General features: G+C 49.6%; 1 protein-coding gene across 1 annotated transcript in view; it reads right to left on the bottom strand.

Annotated features, from left to right (window-relative positions):
• Positions 1-13,239: 13,239 nt before the first annotated feature.
• The window catches only part of NPFF (neuropeptide FF-amide peptide precursor), an 8,590-nt gene continuing 3,952 nt past the window's right edge, over positions 13,240-17,877 (bottom strand). The window contains exons 2-3 of the mRNA XM_078608844.1: positions 16,038-16,204; positions 13,240-13,414 (exon numbers count right to left, since the gene is read on the bottom strand). Coding sequence (XP_078464970.1) covers positions 13,288-13,414; positions 16,038-16,204 — 294 coding nt within the window. The 3' untranslated portion in view covers positions 13,240-13,287. The remainder of the gene's footprint in view (positions 13,415-16,037; positions 16,205-17,877) is intronic.

The raw sequence follows: 17,877 nt of genomic DNA on the forward strand, positions 1-17,877 counted from the left end.
TACAATTTTTTTTTAAACGTCGCTTGCTTTTCAACATTCCTCCTCCGGTATTTCTGAAAGACCAAATCAATTGGAAAGTTTGGCCCATCACGTGACAACTTGATTGGCTATAGTCGGGTAGTGGAGGGTTATACGTGAACAAAAAAAGACTTTATACCTACACGATGATCTCACCCAAAATAAAAAAAAAATTTGAATCCTAATATTTCTCGTGAATTCCTACACGTAACAAAACATTGGGCTGCCTCGGTTTTGAGCAGCCGTGCTGGATTGCTCTCCGATTTGCTATGGTTGTGCCGCGTGTCGTCAGATGATTCGCTTCAATTTGCTTGCCAACTCAGTTCGTGAAGAAAGCTCCCAGCAGCACGTGGAGCGAAACGTCGGACACGGTGCCGAAAGGGCACACGGCGGTGCACATCGGAGAGCAGTACAACACGCGGATACAATCGCCGTTCATGGGCGCAGTTGATTCTTGCCCTGCTGTGCACTTCCACTACAACTCATCTGGCAAAGCCACGCCTGCTTTTAACATAAACAGGGCATCTCACTCCAACTCACGATGGGCAAAATTGTGAAATATTTAGCGAGGGTTGTCATTGTGTGTATTTGTGTGTGTGTTGTGTGATAAACTGTATTTAAATATCGGAGTACTAAATGACCTCTGTTTCTAGTGGCAGGATTGGGATTATTTGTGGCAAAGGGAGAGAGGTGGATTTAGAACTTCCCAGGTGGGGAGTGGTGGGACGAGGGGAAAGGGGGAGAGAGGAAGTGGGGGAAGGCCGGGGCGAGGTCCCAAATTTCAAGATTTTTAAATAGGGCCCTAGAGTAATACATGGTAAATATCAATAAAATACCAATTTTCGGGGTCTCACGAGGGGCTGGGTCGATAGCCCCCCATCATCTCGCCTGGCAAGGGAGCAGCAAAAAAAAAACCCGGTAAATCTAAAAGAAATACGAACGGTTTGCAAAGCCTCGCTCTTGAAATTGCCTTTTACTACTCGGGTCGACTGCAACGCCACACCTCGTTACACACGGCCGCGAGGATTGCTCGCCGCTATCACCGCTGAGCCCGCGGCGTCCACGTTTCGAGCCTCAACGATGAATCAGGGCGGCGCGCAATTAGCCAAGGTCATCAAAGAGCGGAACGACTTATGGGCCTGGGGGAGAGAGAGAGAGAGGGGGGAGGGAGAGGATGTGTGTATGTATGTTGAACTTCTTTCGCAAAGTACGTAGGCAACCGTTCTAATCGGAGGTGCGGGGGGGGGACAAAACACTAAACACAAAAAGCGGTTCTAAAGAAATTAGTTTTTCCATCTGAAATTAAAAGTGCATGGCTCCCAGTGGCTTCCTAATATGGGAAGGGAGAGGGTTCCAGACGGCCGCAAAAGCGCATCTGAAAGCGCATGATGCAACTGACCATCTTCGTTCGATAGCCAGCCAAACAGCCGCCGCTACCGGCATGACCGGAGTTCGCACGGAGTCATGAAATCTGCTCGTGTGCAGATTCTAGACGGGTCATTCCATCACGGGGCCACGAGCGGTGGCGACGGTTTTGCAGATACCCTAATTCAGCAGTGTTCGATGGCCCAGCCAAACGCCGCCACTGCTGCGAGGATGATCGCAGTTCGCACCATGATGGCTTCTGCTCCTTGACGGGCTCAGCGAGCTTATTGGTGGTTAGAATTGTGGCAAGAACTCGTTGTGTGTGTGTGTGTGTGTAACGAGCGCGACCTTCCCGTAACGCGTTCTTTCGGCAACAGGAATCCAGTGCAGCTCGGCGGGCACTGACCGACGAGGATGAAATTGTTGTTCGTCAAATCGTTATCTCCGCTACTCCGGGGAGCCCTCGCTTTTCGACCGAGAGGAGGGCTTTAACGAGCTCCCGCACGGCGCGTTAAAAACACGGGGCCAGACCTTGAGCCGAATTGGAAATGCGCGCGCCGTCAATGCGCGGTGGCGGTGCGCGAAATTCCCCGGTGGATATCCGCGCTGCTCTTTACGAAACGTGTTAATTACGGGGCCACTAAGTCCTGTAAGTGGTCGGCGATCTACGCTGCCCGTTAGGGAAATGTCCCCCGCCCCGATGCGCGGAGCAGATCACCGCGAAGTTGTTGATGCGCCGCGACGCTCTCGTGCCGGGAGCGCCGCCGTCTCTCCTTCCCCGGTCGTCACCTACGTGACTTTACCGAAAGAACCAAGGAGTATGGATTCCTGCAGTCACGAAAGCTTCAAATCTAGACTGTGGTCGCTCGTGGGATTTTTTTTGTTTTTTCTTGTGTTCGTTTGTAACTTTTTTTCACGATTCCCAAGCGAGGTTTGCGAGTGTCGGTGCGTTCGCTCTGCCCGCGTGTTTGTAACAGTTGGGGCCGGGGGGTGTGCTGGTCACGATCATTCTCGTCGAGATACGATGCAACATTCACAAGCTACGAGTATTAAGTTGTGTTGCTGTTCGGGTCTTATCCGAGATAAAAATGGGTTTCCCAAGAAGAGTTGGTGATTTAAACAAAACAAACAGCAGAACGAAGTGTTGTGTTGCCTTGCCGGCCATGGCGAAGAGGTCACGCGAAATCGCATTCAAGGGCTGCCACATTCCTATGTCACCTGCACGGCATGCCCCAGGCACGCATTTCACCATCCGAGGACTCGCCAGGCTCATGCCCTTCTCAGCTGCTGAGATCCGATGGGATCGAGCACGGTAAGGACGATTTGTTTTCGTACCCCCTCGCTTGGCGCGGTTGGCTACGTACGGTGCGAAAGAAGTTCAACACACATACACTTGACCATAGGCAACAGAACGTGTGGAATTATCTCCCAGAAAAACGATCGCTTGATTGAGAGCCGCGTATAAGGGAGCATAACGGTCCCAAAAATGCAACGGAAAATGCCCTCTTTTCCCTAATCGATGCCACTGGGCCCTGTGATTACGTGGGTCGGTAAGCGTGAAATTATATCATAAGAGGCCTAAATCCCACAATTTTACACAAAATAATAACTGCCTCGACTTCCAGTAAACTGTCTGAAAATATGCAGCATGCTGCCTTTGTGCCACTTCAAACAAATGGATGGCAGTCTCTTTTGAGATGGGTTTCTTTTTTAAACAGAATAACGGGTTTTAATGGCAGTGACTTTGAGCGTTGGTGCCTTGATTATCGCGCACTGCACTCTGAACATGGCAGTCGTTTACTCACAATAATATACACAGGAATAAGCTGTATGTATTGTTTTATTCCCAGAGATATGTTGAATTGGGTGGAAATGATCCATCAGCAACATGGTTAGATTTAGCATCAACACAAATATAACCCTTTCCCTGGATAGCCTTAACAGACCGTTGGGGCAAGTGCTGTTTGCGACCATCTATGAAGGCCAACAGGGCACACGAGGGGGAGGGTGTCCAACACCACGCCCGGCCGCCTTTGTCTCCCTATTGGCAATGTTTACACGCCACAGGTACTCACTGAGTCGACCAAGGAGAGGCCCATCATCGGTTCAGATAATCGTCACCGATGTTGGCCGTGAGCTAGAAGCGAACTGGGGTCTATTACTATAGTACTATACCGCCTTCAACTTTTATGAATGACTTTGTGTTTAAGGTTAGCGATTTTGTCGTATTATCTGGCTGTATAGCAATTTAAAAAATACAATTACTTTACTATGCAATAAAAAAATGTGTGTTTTAATATTTACGTGATTTTTGTTTTTATTTAGGGCCCCTTTATAACATATGCTACAGGCCCCGTACTAGCTTAATAGATTAATCCGGGCACTGGTCAAGACTAATGACAGAGTGGTAGCCAAAGGCAGGGAAGGCGGTGATCATGAGACTTTGGGAGCGGTCCACTGGCTCAGCTGGATGCCGACCGACCAGTTGGCCAGCCCGGGAACAAACCGTGCCTCATCTGGTAACAACTCACAAACGCCGGAGATCGAAGGTCAACGATCTATATTCACCTGGCCCAGAAAGTCTACGCCAAATGAACAGAAGGATTTGGGGGGGGGGGTGTTCTGCGTTGAACTTCGTTCGCGCCGAACGTAGCCCAACCGTGCCAATCGGATGATACGGAATTCCAGTGTCCATTGTAGAAGCCGAGATGGAACGGAAGTTGTTTTCTGCAAGTGCGGTACGGTAGGCATGGGAACGCAACGACATGAACATTAAATGGACAAATGCTTTTTTTAAAGTGATTTCGACCGGCCCTCTTACCGGAAGGTCATATTCTGTCCACGTACTTTTATTGGCAGCTTTTCAATCGTACGACAGATCCCGTAAGATGTCGTTGTATGGGGGGCGGGGGAAAACATCTAAGATATGTACAATGTTTACGTTATCGTTAGTGAAGAGACTCATTGGCAGGCCGGGAGACGAAGAGAGGAACGCATGGTTTCAAGATTACGCACAAGTTGGAGACGTCCTCTCGAGTGTGGAGAAACGTCAGTGGGCCTCAGCAGCACGTGTGACGAGAAGTCACGATGGATGATGAACGAAGCTAAATAAGGAACGTGCCAGCGAATACGTCCACCAGGGAGATGTCCGTATATGCACGTTGATCCTATTTCGCACCGGACGTAGCCAATCGTGGAGGTGCGGTGTGGGAGGATAACAAACTAAATACAAAAAGCAGTTCTGAAAAAAAATTAGTTTTTCAAGCTAAAATTAAATGTGAATGGCTACCATTGGCTTCCTAATATCGGAAGGAAGAGCGTTCCAGACGGTCGCATAAGCGCATCGGAAAGCGCGCAATGCAACTGACCGTCTTTGTCCGATAGCCAGCCAGAAGCCGCTCCTAGGAGGATGACCAGAGTTCGCATGGAGTCATGAAATCTGCTCGTGTGCAGATTCTAGACGGCTCATTCCATTACAGGACCACGGGAGATGGCGACGGTTTTGCAGAGACCTTCATTCAGCGGTGGATAGATCACGGCATTGTTTAGACGAGAGAACGCACTTCTGTCACGGAAGCAAACCTCACCATTGCCACGGGAAATGCACGAAGCACGGAGGAAGGGGCTTTTCTTCTGGCAATTTCCCAATTTAATGGGTCGTTTGACCCGCGCTGAGATGTAAAGCGGTGGACATTCAATGATCGGACGGCACCGCATCCACCGCCAACCACCCCCGTCACAGCCCCCCCTCCCCTAACTCCCGACTCCTAAAAACCCATAGCCTGCCCCCATCACCTCATAAGGGCCCACGCGAGACTCGGGGCAATATGCAGACGCGTCAGAGGTGTCAATGGAAAATCCGAGATCAAAAGCGCAATAACCCTTAAACCACAATTGCGCGCGGAGAAATAATTCAACTGGAATAGGCTTCCCCCGCTATTGATTTAGTTAAACGTCAAGGCGCAGCCCTGCAATATCTTGCTCATGTCACTGCTGGCGGGTGGGCAGACAGACGAAAAAAAAACTTCCACTAAAGGCGCTTCAACTGAGGACGGCTGCTTGCGTTGTGGCCGAAACGTTGTGAGAATTATTTTATTATGTTTATTTTTATAATTTTATTATTTCCCTTCTACGTGACTTCACCGAAAGAACCAAGAAGATGAATCCCTGCAGTCACGAAAGCTTCAAATCGAAATTTAATGAATAGATTATCGGAGCATGTTTGTTTGCATGTTCCAGTACAAGTACCATGTGTGGTTCATGCCGACTTGATTCCTCGCAAAAGCTTTATATTTGGAATTCTTGGGTATTTCGGTAAAGTCACGTGCGTTGCGATCGAAACGTCGTAGTTTTCTGTTATTTTTTATTCTTTTTTTGAACCTATCTACGTGATTTTACCGAAAGACCCAAGAATAGGAATTCCTGCAGTCACGAAAGCTTTAAGTCAAGATTTATATTTGGTTTTTGGACATCTTAACACCTGTTGTTTTGCCAGAAAGGGTCAAATGTATTTGATATTTTTTCATACTTTGATCCTGGCAAAAAGGTCCCATTTCATGTTGTCATAGTTTAGGTTTGAGTTTAAACTAGAAATGTGTGGGAGACTCTTCACGTGTCTCTCCCACGGGGAAGTGGTAATAAAGGATGAGCGGCGATGATTTTGTGACCCAGGCTCATGAAACCACTGCCAACGAAGTCCCTAAACGGTGTCGCCTTTTAAGACTTTGACATTTATTAACTGCGCTGCTACACTCTCGCCATTCGTAAGACTCGAGACCTAAATGTCAGAAAGTCAATTCGTTTCGTGTTTTTTTTATACATTCAGGTGCTAAAGATCTTTTGTTCATCCACTGCTCTCGACGAAATCAGCAAGGGTTGATGAATCTACCCGTTCGGTTTTTGAGTGTGGGTATTCTGCCTTCCTGCCACGTGCCAAACATTCAAAATAAAACATTTAAAACAACTATCTACCGTATTAACTTTTGATTTTAAGCTTTCGTGACTGCAGGGATTCATATTCTTGGTTCTTTCGGTAAAGTCACGTAGAAGGGAAATAATACAATAATATAAATATAAAACAATAAAAATTATCTTATTTATATTATTTTATTATTTCTCTTCTACGTGACTTTACCGAAAGAACCAACAATATCTACCGTATGCTTATGAGCGGTTGTGTGGGTGACCACCACAAATATTTGAGCTGCTCCAGGCTGCTCTGGGACCATGTTGCGGCCAGCAAAATGCATTGTTCTACTGTACTATCCTCCTATGTCTATGCTCCCCACCTTCAGCAAAAAGCGGACTGACCAGCGTGACGAAGCACGTTCGAGTAAGTCCCACAATCCGCGTGGCATGGGGCAGGCCCTCATCCGGCAATGGAATATTCAAAGCGGCGCACGTGTACACAGTGCCGGATTAAGCTCGTGCGGGACCTGTAGGATGTGTTATTAAGGGGCCCAAAATTAAAAATATATATATTAAAACACACATTTGTTTTACTTGCACAGTAAAGTAATTGTATCTCTTCATTTGCTATACAGACAGATAATACGACGAATCGCGAACCTTAAACACCCATTCGTTCATGAAAGTCGAAGGCAGTACAGTACGATAGTGATAGTGCAAGTGCAGAATCACTGAACCGGAATTGATAGCTTGAAAGCATACTCATTGTTTTTTTCGGTAAAGTCACTTATGTAAAAATAAAATATAATTCAAATTAATACATTTATTTTATTTGGATAAAAAATGTTTTTATTTAAATTATATTTTATTTATTTACATTTTATTTTATTTCTACATACGTGACTTTACCGAAAAAAACAATGAGTATTATTTCTGCAGTCACGAAAGCTTCAATTCTAGATTTAACTTGAAAGAATTTAGCGTGGGGCCCTTGAAAGTGTGGGGCCCGTAGCTACTACACGTGCAGCTACCACACGTGCGGCTACCACACGTGCAGCTACCACACGTGCAGCTACCACACGTGCAGCTACCACACGTGCAGCCACCACACGTGCAGCCACCACACGTGCAGCCACCACACGTGCAGCCACCACACGTGCAGCCACCACACGTGCAGCCACCACACGTGCAGCCACCACACGTGCAGCTACCACACATGCAGCTACTTGTGCTACCGGGTGTACATTATCTCTCTCAGGGGTTGGAAACCTGGCCTGCTGAGCCGCATGATTTGGCTCTTTAAGGGCCCTTTCTGCGTGACGTTATTCACATCGCATTGCGGCTCTTGAGATATTGAGTTTATTTGTTTTTTTTAATCCAAATTCGAGAAAAAATGGCTCTTTTTTGTTCATTGGTTGCCGAGGCCTGATCTGTATCGTACAGATGCTAATCTATACGAGTGGATAGAACTGGCGAGTGCCATTGGAATGTGGAATTTCCACCGCCGTCTCGGGGCCAATGAGGGAGATTTGCGCTCCAAGTACATCAATGGCGCGCTGGGAGTGGCATTCGAGGGAGGCTTTGATTCGCGTGAAAATCTCGATGCACGGCACAAATCTAATCGGGGGGCCACCGCCTTCAAAAGGCGGCTGAGTGAAATGTCTCTCTGCGGGACGACCTGCAAAGTGATTTATATTTTGATTTTCCAGCGATTGAATTTCCCACGTGGTCTTGCTCGCAATCCGAAAAATTGACGCATATGCAGGCACTTTGCAAACGTTCACGCACGAAACAAAGACAAAGATCCCCCCCCCACCTCACCCCCGCTTCGTATAAACACACACGTCGTTGGGGCAAGTGCTGTTAGCGAGTAGCTATGAAGGCCGGCACGTCACACGAGGGGGCGGTGGGTGACCAACACCACGCGCACGGCCGCATTGGCCTCCCCACGGTGTTGATGTGCACACGTCGCACCAGGTACTCTTTTAAGGCTGAGGCGACCCAGGGGAGGCCCAGGACCGGCTCAAATGATTCGCCACCGTTATTGGTCGTGAGCGAGAATTGAACTCGGGCCCGTCGTGTGCTAACCACTGCGCCACCACTCCCCACACAACAACAACAACAACCGCCGTTCGCCACTAAGTAGCGGTGACCTCACCACGACGCTTGTGCCAGGCTAGGTGCACTTTAAGGCCACGTTAAGTGTCGAACGCCCGCTGGCAGGAGGTCACGGCACAAACCCAGGTGCCATTGGGTTTACTGACTGAGATGACTGGAACACCACACACAGGCACACGAAACACGAGCTACCCACGTACGTTTGTGGAGGTCATGAACACATCCTGCGGAGGGAGCTAGTAGGAACGTTGGGTTGCTCGGTCAATGGCCAGGGTCAACGGCGGCGTGGTGTATTCCGCAAATATGCCCGACTGTGAGGACGGGCACAATCCGGCGTGAGTAGGTTAAACGTTGAGTTTTATAAGGGCACTTCGGGGTGACCAGCCCCTCCCCACCCAGCCACACCCCTCCCACCCCCCACCCAGCCCCACCCTCCCCACCCGCTCCTCCTCACCCTCCCCACCCAGCCCCTCCCTACCCTCCCCACCCAGCCCCTCCCCACCCTCCCCTCCCCACCCAGCCCCACCCTCCCCACCCAGACCCTCCCCACCCTCCCCTCCCCACCCAGCCCCTCCCTCCCCACCCAGCCTTCCCTGCACGACGGACACAATAATCCCCTGTGGGCTGGTGTAACCAGGAGGTTCCTACCAGTAAAATGGGTTTAATGAAGGGAAGCAGCCACGTGATTGATTTAGCAAACAGCGGCAGTGGGCAGCCTGCGAGAACAACCTCTTGAGCGGTGGCTTGGGAGGTGCACTGAGTTTCCAGCTGTAAGTACGATAAATTCCTGCACTCTTCCGGACACATCAATTTTTATAGCTCAATACAATTTTAAATGAATTTGGTGGAGAAAAAAAACAAGTGAAGTACTTTTATTGTGAATATTTGTTCTCAGCTTGCGTTGGGTACATCGTAAAAAAAACTTATTAAAAAAATAAATATAGATAGATAGATCGTTTATTGTCATTGTCACCAGTACAACGAAATTTAAAATGCTCACCAGTCAGGGCATCATTCATAAATTTAAATTAAATAAAACAAGAAAATGAAAATAAAATTAAATGAAAGATAATCAATTTATACTATATATAAAAACAGCCCAAGTATACCCACATACCCACATAAGGTTACATTTTGTCATTGCACATCTCTATTTCACATTCAATTGTAAACACTATTACTTAATAATTAATTAGCATTATTGAGTGTGGTGATCGCTGTAGGATAAATGCTCTGTTTGAATCTGTTTGTCCTTGTTTTGACTGATCTGAATCGTCTGCCTGATGGCAACAGCTCAAACAGTGAGTGTCCAGGGTGTGAAGAGTCCTTTAGAATGATCTGTGCTTTTTTGATGCAACGTGAACTGTGTCGTTCTTCCAGTGTGGGGAGATGGCAGCCGGCGATCTTTTGGGCTGTGTTGATGACCCTCTGGAGCGCTATGTAGATGTCGTGGTCTTTGTCCAAATCTTATTCCAGTTGTGCTACTATCAAGGTCGCACCATGAGGCGCAGATTCTGTTTGGAGTTCTCACATTGCAGCAGCGCGTCAAAGCGTGGCTCTGCGTAGGTACATCTCGTAGAAATTATTCTGAGATCCTTTCAAACACTAAACTATGAAAACTATTTTTTTATTTTACCAGGTAAGGCCCACTGAGTTGTATAGCTCGTTTTCAGAAGTAACCTGGCCACAAATAATAGCTCAACGAAGTGGCTTATCACGTGGAAATGTATAGCAGACTCATTACTCTAAACGCGTGACGTTTATTCTAAATGTGGAGGGAAACACCGCAGAACCCGGCGAACAAATCCACGCGATCACGGGGAGAGAACCCCAACCCAGACTTGAACCCAACCCAGACTTGAACCCCAACCCAGGCTGGAACCCCAACCCAGACTGGAACCCCAACCCAGACTGGAACCCCAACCCAGACTTGAACCCCAACCCAGACTTGAACCCCAATCCAGACTTGAACCCCAACTCAGACTTGAACCCCAACCCAGGCTGGAACCCCAACTCAGACTGGAACCCCAACCCAGACTTGAACCCCAACCCAGACTTGAACCCCAATCCAGACTTGAACCCCAACTCAGACTTGAACCCCAACCCAGACTTGAACCCCAACCCAGACTTGAACCCCAATCCAGACTTGAACCCCAACCCAGACTTGAACCCCAACCCAGACTTGAACCCCAACCCAGACTTGAACCCCAAACCAGACCTGAACCCCAACCCAGACTTGAACCCCAACCCAGACTTGAACCCCAACACAGACTTGAACCCCAACCCAGACTTGAACCCAACCCAGACTTGAACCCCAACCCAGGCTGGAACCCCAACCCAGACTGGAACCCCAACCCAGACTTGAACCCCAACCCAGCCTTGAACCCCAACCCAGACTTGAACCCAACCCAGACTTGAACCCCAACCCAGGCTGGAACCCCAACCCAGACTGGAACCCCAACCCAGACTTTAACCCCAACCCAGACTTGAACCCCAATCCAGACTTGAACCCCAACTCAGACTTGAACCCCAACCCAGACTTGAACCCCAACCCAGACTTTAACCCCAATCCAGACTTGAACCCCAACCCAGACTTGAACCCCAACCCAGACTTGAACCCCAACCCAGACTTGAACCCCAACCCAGACTTGAACCCCAACACAGACTTGAACCCCAACCCAGACTTGAACCCCAAACCAGACCTGAACCCCAACCCAGACCTGAACCCCAACCCAGACTTGAACCCCAACCCAGACTTGAACCCCAACACAGACTTGAACCCCAACCCAGACTTGAACCCCAACACAGACTTGAACCCCAACACAGACTTGAACCCCAACACAGACTTGAACCCCAACCCAGACTTGAACCTAGGTTTTCAAACACGCCGGATAAGTGCTCTTATCCGCAAGCCACGCAGCCACCGCCTTGAAGAGACGCACGTCATATGTGTGTGTTTTTCAATCCGTTTATTCAATCAGCCAAAAAATAAAAACCGCACGTTTCATCATGATTTAGATAAACAACGACATTTATTTAAGCGAAACACAAGTTGGGAACTGAAACCCTGCGTTAGAGGGACACGGAACAGACAAACAGACCACGTGGCATCACAGAAACGCGACGGGGCGAGCTTCTGGGGAAGAGGCTTTGGGGTTGCCACTGCGGAATGGGTTTCAGGGCGGGGATGGCAGCGGGGGGGGGGGGGTTACGTAGCAGCTGCGATCCACTGCTGGATGAGTGGCCAAATGGGGTTACAGAAACAGGGTGGCACGAGGTTAATGAGAGGAGTTGGTGACTGGAGGGGTTTTTGAGAGCGTGGTGGGTGTGGGGTGTTGAGAGAGTGGTCGGTGTGGGGTGTTGAGAGAGTGGTGGGTGTGGGGTGTTGAGAGAGTGGTGGGTGTGGGGTGTTGAGAGAGTGGAGGGTGTGGGGTGTTGAGAGAGTGGAGGGTGTGGGGTGTTGAGAGAGTGGAGGGTGTGGGGTGTTGAGAGAGTGGTGGGTGTGGGGTGTTGAGAGAGTGGAGGGTGTGGGGTGTTGAGAGAGTGGAGGGTGTGGGGTGTTGAGAGAGTGGAGGGTGTGGGGTGTTGAGAGAGTGGAGGGTGTGGGGTGTTGAGAGAGTGGTGGGTGTGGGGTGTTGAGTGAGTGGAGGGTGTGGGGTGTTGAGAGAGTGGAGGGTGTGGGGTGTTGAGAGCGTGGTGGGTGTGGGGTGTTGAGTGAGTGGAGGGTGTGGGGTGTTGAGAGAGTGGAGGGTGTGGGGTGTTGAGAGAGTGGTGGGTGTGGGGTGTTGAGAGCGTGGTGGGTGTGGGGTGTTGAGAGAGTGGAGGGTGTGGGGTGTTGAGAGAGTGGAGGGTGTGGGGTGTTGAGAGAGTGGAGGGTGTGGGGTGTTGAGTGAGTGGAGGGTGTGGGGTGTTGAGAGCGTGGTGGGTGTGGGGTGTTGAGAGAGTGGAGGGTGTGGGGTGTTGAGGGCGTGGTGGGTGTGGGGTGTTGAGAGAGTGGAGGGTGTGGGGTGTTGAGAGAGTGGAGGGTGTGGGGTGTTGAGAGAGTGGAGGGTGTGGGGTGTTGAGTGAGTGGAGGGTGTGGGGTGTTGAGTGAGTGGAGGGTGTGGGGTGTTGAGAGAGTGGAGGGTGTGGGGTGTTGAGAGAGTGGTGGGTGTGGGGTGTTGAGAGCGTGGTGGGTGTGGGGTGTTGAGAGAGTGGAGGGTGTGGGGTGTTGAGAGAGTGGTGGGTGTGGGGTGTTGAGAGAGTGGAGGGTGTGGGGTGTTGAGAGCGTGGTGGGTGTGGGGTGTTGAGAGAGTGGTGGGTGTGGGGTGTTGAGAGCGTGGTGGGTGTGGGGTGTTGAGAGAGTGGTGGGTGTGGGGTGTTGAGAGAGTGGAGGGTGTGGGGTGTTGAGAGCGTGGTGGGTGTGGGGTGTTGAGAGAGTGGAGGGTGTGGGGTGTTGAGAGCGTGGTGGGTGTGGGGTGTTGAGAGAGTGGTGGGTGTGGGGTGTTGAGAGCGTGGTGGGTGTGGGGTGATTAGAGAGTGGTGGGTGTGGGGTGATGAGAGAGTGGTGGGTGTGGGGTGTTGAGAGAGTGGAGGGTGTGGGGTGTTGAGAGCGTGGTGGGTGTGGGGTGTTGAGAGAGTGGTGGGTGTGGGGTGTTGAGAGCGTGGTGGGTGTGGGGTGATTAGAGAGTGGTGGGTGTGGGGTGATGAGAGAGTGGTGGGTGTGGGGTGTTGAGAGAGTGGTGGGTGTGGGGTGTTGAGAGAGTGGTGGGTGTGGGGTGTTGAGAGCGTGGTGGGTGAGGGCTCTTGAGAGAATAGTGGGGAGTGTTAGTGAGTGCTGGCGCTGCTGGTTTGGTGCCCTCGTGGCGATGAGGGGTGGTGTCGTCCGCGTCGCTGCGGTCACTTCTTGCGGCCAAAGCGTTGGGGCATGGCGCGCATCCAGAACTTCTCGGCCGGCGCTCCCCAGCTACGCCGGTAGAAGAGGTTGGGGGGAACGTCCTCGTCGACGTTCGATCCACGGCCAAATCTGCACGGAGCGCAAACACGGGGGGCCCGGCGAGGAATGGACTCCTTAACGAATTGGCTACACATTTTAGTCTGTTCAAGTGTAAAAGGTAAGGGTGCCAGTTTAACACGTAAGCTTTCGCGACCAATATCATCCATAAGAGGTTTTTTGTGGCCCCATTGGAACCTCATTTGCCAGTAGCAAAATATGATAATAGTTTTTTTTACCCTTTTATCTGGCAACAAAACTGACACCTTTTTTGGCGACATCTGGTCCAACACCATGTGAGACTAGGCTCTAAGAAAGCTGTCTCGGGTGTGGACCAATCAATTTCAAGGACAATGCATACATTATCAAAGTTATGTTTTTTTGTTTGCATTCCGACCGCAGGTATTGTGGTCAATGCAAACATGACTCCTTGTAAAAAAAATGTGTCAGTTTTGCTGCCAGATAGAAGGGTAAAAAAACAATTATCAGGATTTTTCGGGTTAGATCGCGTAAATATATAATGTGTCGTTAGTGACGGATTGGCGCGTTCTGTTTACATGACAACGCTTACGAGTCGGCTGTGTCGGGTGGTGGCGGGTTTAACGACACATTTATATATTTAAGCGATCTAACCCCAAAAAACCTCTATTATGGGTAAAGGGTGCCGCTAGGGGTTCACGCCTGTCCAGGCCTAGACCGGGACAGTCCAGTAATCGGATTCTGTGTTCGGGTGGCCTTTTCCCAACTGTGGGCACACAGCTGCCTGCTCTTGCCAATGACGCCACGGTTACCTGTTTTTTTACGCGCACTGTGAAGTGAATGTGTTTTTTTATGCATTTAATTTATGTGAATGTGCAACCGCAGCATTAACCAGGGCGGCCGCTCGCCTTCGAACCGTGACGAGGGGTGATCGCGCTTCCTCGTAGACAAATGGACAACTTCAACGCTGGGGACTCGAGCGTGAACGGTGGGACGAGGTTGGACTTGTGGAATTGAGTTGGTGAAAGGAATTAAAACAACAATTAGGGGTTTTCAGAGCGTGGAGGGTGTGGCCAGGTCGCTTCTGAAAAAAGCTTGAGAGCTCATTGGGCCTTACCTGGTAAAAAAAAATAGTTTAAGAGTAGTTTAGGTTATTACGTTGAATTTGCATTCCAATATCGCCTCTTTGTTGACTTAGAACAACACTTAATATTAAAGACAAAGACGTTTCAATTATTTCCCAAAGCTTATTGAATGAAAATAACCGCGCTTCTTTAGAAGTCAGAGAGCCTGTTTCACTAGACTATATGATCTTACTCTCACAACTTCAACACACATAGTAGTGCTCCATTCAACACACGTACAGCACCATCAACTGCTATCAGACGCTGTCTGAAGCCAGCGGTGAATCTGGGATTGAACTCAGGTGTTCATGGTGGTGTGGGGAGTGGTAGTGTAGCGGTTAGCGCGCTGCGCTACGAACCCAGCGACCCGAGTTCGATTCCCGCTCACGGCCAACACCAGTGACGATTATTTGAACCGGTCCCGGGCGTCCCCTAGGTCGACTCAGCCTCAAATGAGTACCTGGTGCGGTGTGTAGACATCGTCACTAGGGAGACAAAGGCGGTCGGGCGTGGTGCTGGCCACCCACCCCCTCGTGTGCCGTGCCGGCCTTCATAGGTGCTCGCTAACAGCACTTGCCCCTACAGTCTGTTAAGGCTATATGGGGGATCTTTGTGTGTGCATGGAGCTGTGATCTCGAACGCAGGTGTTCGAAATTGACTGGCTTCTTCGCAAGTACCGGAATTGAACGCCTGTGTGCGAGCACGTGGTGCTGTCACACCTGAAGCGCGGTGGCGCAGGCTGCGCTGCGAAACCCGGTCACCCGAGTTCGAGGCCCGCTCACGATCAATGACAGTGGCCAATGGTCCTGGGCCTTTCCCAGGTCGACTCAGCCTAAAATGAGTACCCTGTGGTGCTGGCACAACCCCTCCCCCCCCGCGTGTGACGTCTCGCTCTTCATCGGCGGCTACTCGCTAACGGCACTTGCTCCCCCCCCCCCACGGTCTGTTCAGGCCAACTGCCAAATCGCTGTCTATGGTACTGATGTTAGGAAAACCCGCCACTTTTTTCAAAATTTATTTCTGTGGATTTCACACCTGATGATGATGATTGCTTGTGTTGCAGTCGAAACGTCGTGAGAATTTGTATTGTTTCATTATTAATATTATTTATTATTTCCCTTCTACGTGACTTTACCGAAAGAACCAAGAATATGGATATTTCATCTTCTTGGTTCTTTCGGTAAAGTCACGACGTTTCGGCCGCAACGCAAGCAGCCGTCCTCAGGCGAAGAGCGTCGTGAGAATTATTTTATTATGTTTTATTTGTATTATTTTATCATTTCCCTTCAACGTGACTTTACCGAAAGAACAAAGCAGATGAATCCCTGCAGTCACGAAAGCTTTAACTCGAAATTTAATACGGATCTTTGTTTGTTTATTTTCATGGGACGCACCAAAGCGGGGCTGGCATAACAACCCAGGGTTTTCGCAGCGGCGGGCGCGTGCGTCTCTGCATTCGCACGGTGCGCCGAACGCAGTTGACCGCTGGCGGTGTGGCGGTGAGTTGGGTGATGGGGGAGGGAGGGAGGTGAGGCTGAGTCCACGGCGCTCACCGTTGTGGCTGGAAGAGGGCCGAGGGTCCAGCGCGGCCGAACCGCTGCGGGAAGTGCACGAAGGCGCGGGCCAGGCGGCCGAGCAGCAGCTGCTCGGACGAGGAGGGGACCGCGGCGTCCGGAGAAGCGCGGTCGAAACTATCCCGGTAGGGATCCTCGTGGACGCTCTGCACGCATACAGACACAGACATGTGTGTGTGTGTGTGCACGATGCGGCGGTGGTGGTATAGTGGTGATGATGATGATGGTGATGCACACGTGTACACAAAGTAGAGGTGGTGATGCACACGTGGTCACAAAGTAGAGGTGGTGATGCACACGTGTGTGCACGAGGCGGTGGTGGTAGTATAGTGGTGACGATGATGATGGTGATGCACACGTGTACACAAAGTAGAGGTGGTGATGCACACGTGTGTGTGTGCACGATGCGGCGGTGGTAGTATAGTGGTGATGATGATGGTGATGCACACGTGGTCACAAAGTAGAGGTGGTGATGCACACGTGTGTGCACGAAGCGACGGTGGTAGTATAGTGGTGACGATGATGATGATGCATACGTGTACACAAAGTAGAGGTGGTGATGATGCATACGTGTACACAAAGTGGTGGTGATGATGCACACACAGTGGCACATAGCACATACACGCACATGCGACACATAGCACGTGCACACACAGCACACGCAAAGCGGTAGTGGAACTCGGGTCGCCGGGTTCGTACACAAGCCCATTATCATCATGCCGATGTGTTCTTGTGTCTACCTCCTCATGCTCCTATTGATATTGTGGCATGTCTGTTCTTCCGTGTGTAACCGGACCTTCATCCAGCAGTGGATTGTTATTTATCGTCGCTGTTTGACAGGAGCGAGATCCCTGTACACATTGCGAGATGCATAGCACTACTTGGAACGTTGCTATCGCGTCTCCATGCTATGGCAATTTTAGAGATAAAAAAAATCACGTGTTTAAACGTGTAATGTGTTTATTGTGAACGAAGGTGGCTAATGAAGTCGTCAATTCACGTGGTTATATATAATACATAAGTGCGCCTAATACATAATAGTAATAATATCATACATAATAGTGGTGCATTCAAGTCGCGACCGTCTTTACTGGACATCTGTGGGGGAAGAAGAGCTTCAAGGCTCATCGGATTTCTCCAGGAATAACGACTCTGATTCTGACATTGTGTTCGCGGTGCAACGATATTTCTCAAAGTTTCTCTTGACAACGGGCTTCCAAAATTGTTGCTGTTGTTATAATTATAATAACGCGTGCGTGTCCCATGTCACGGTGACTGTTGCCATTGAGCATTGTTGTATTTACTTGGTCCACTACCACACGGTGGCGAGATGTTAACTACCTCGCCTGGTATGCAGGAGGTCGTGGGTTCGATCCCTACCCGAACGCATGGAGATTTGGAGTTTGCATGTCTCTCTCGCTCTCTCTTCCCGTGGTCGTGTGGGATTTTTCTCCGGGTCCTCCGGTTTTTCACCTCCACATTTAGAATGGACATCACGCGTTTAGAGTAATTTGGCCGCTATAAATGTCCACGTGATAATAAGCCACTAAGTTGAGCTTTCACTTGTGGCCATGTCGCTTCTTAAAAAAGAGGTGTAGAGCTCAGTGGGACCTTACCTGTTAAAAAAAAATAACCCGTAAAAACAAAGTTTTTCACTATAAATCCTTTATATGCGTGGCATCGGTTTTATTTTATTATTCATTTCTGCTTTTCTTGAGTAAGAGTTTCATTTTTATCACATTGGTATTTTAAATTAAATATGAAAAAATTTTTTTCCTAAAAAGTGGAAAATTTGGCCGAAAATAAATTGTCACGCACA

The sequence above is a fragment of the Lampetra planeri genome, chromosome 31 (assembly GCF_965212315.1).
Source record: "Lampetra planeri chromosome 31, kcLamPlan1.2.h2, whole genome shotgun sequence".
Lineage (NCBI taxonomy): Eukaryota > Metazoa > Chordata > Hyperoartia > Petromyzontiformes > Petromyzontidae > Lampetra > Lampetra planeri.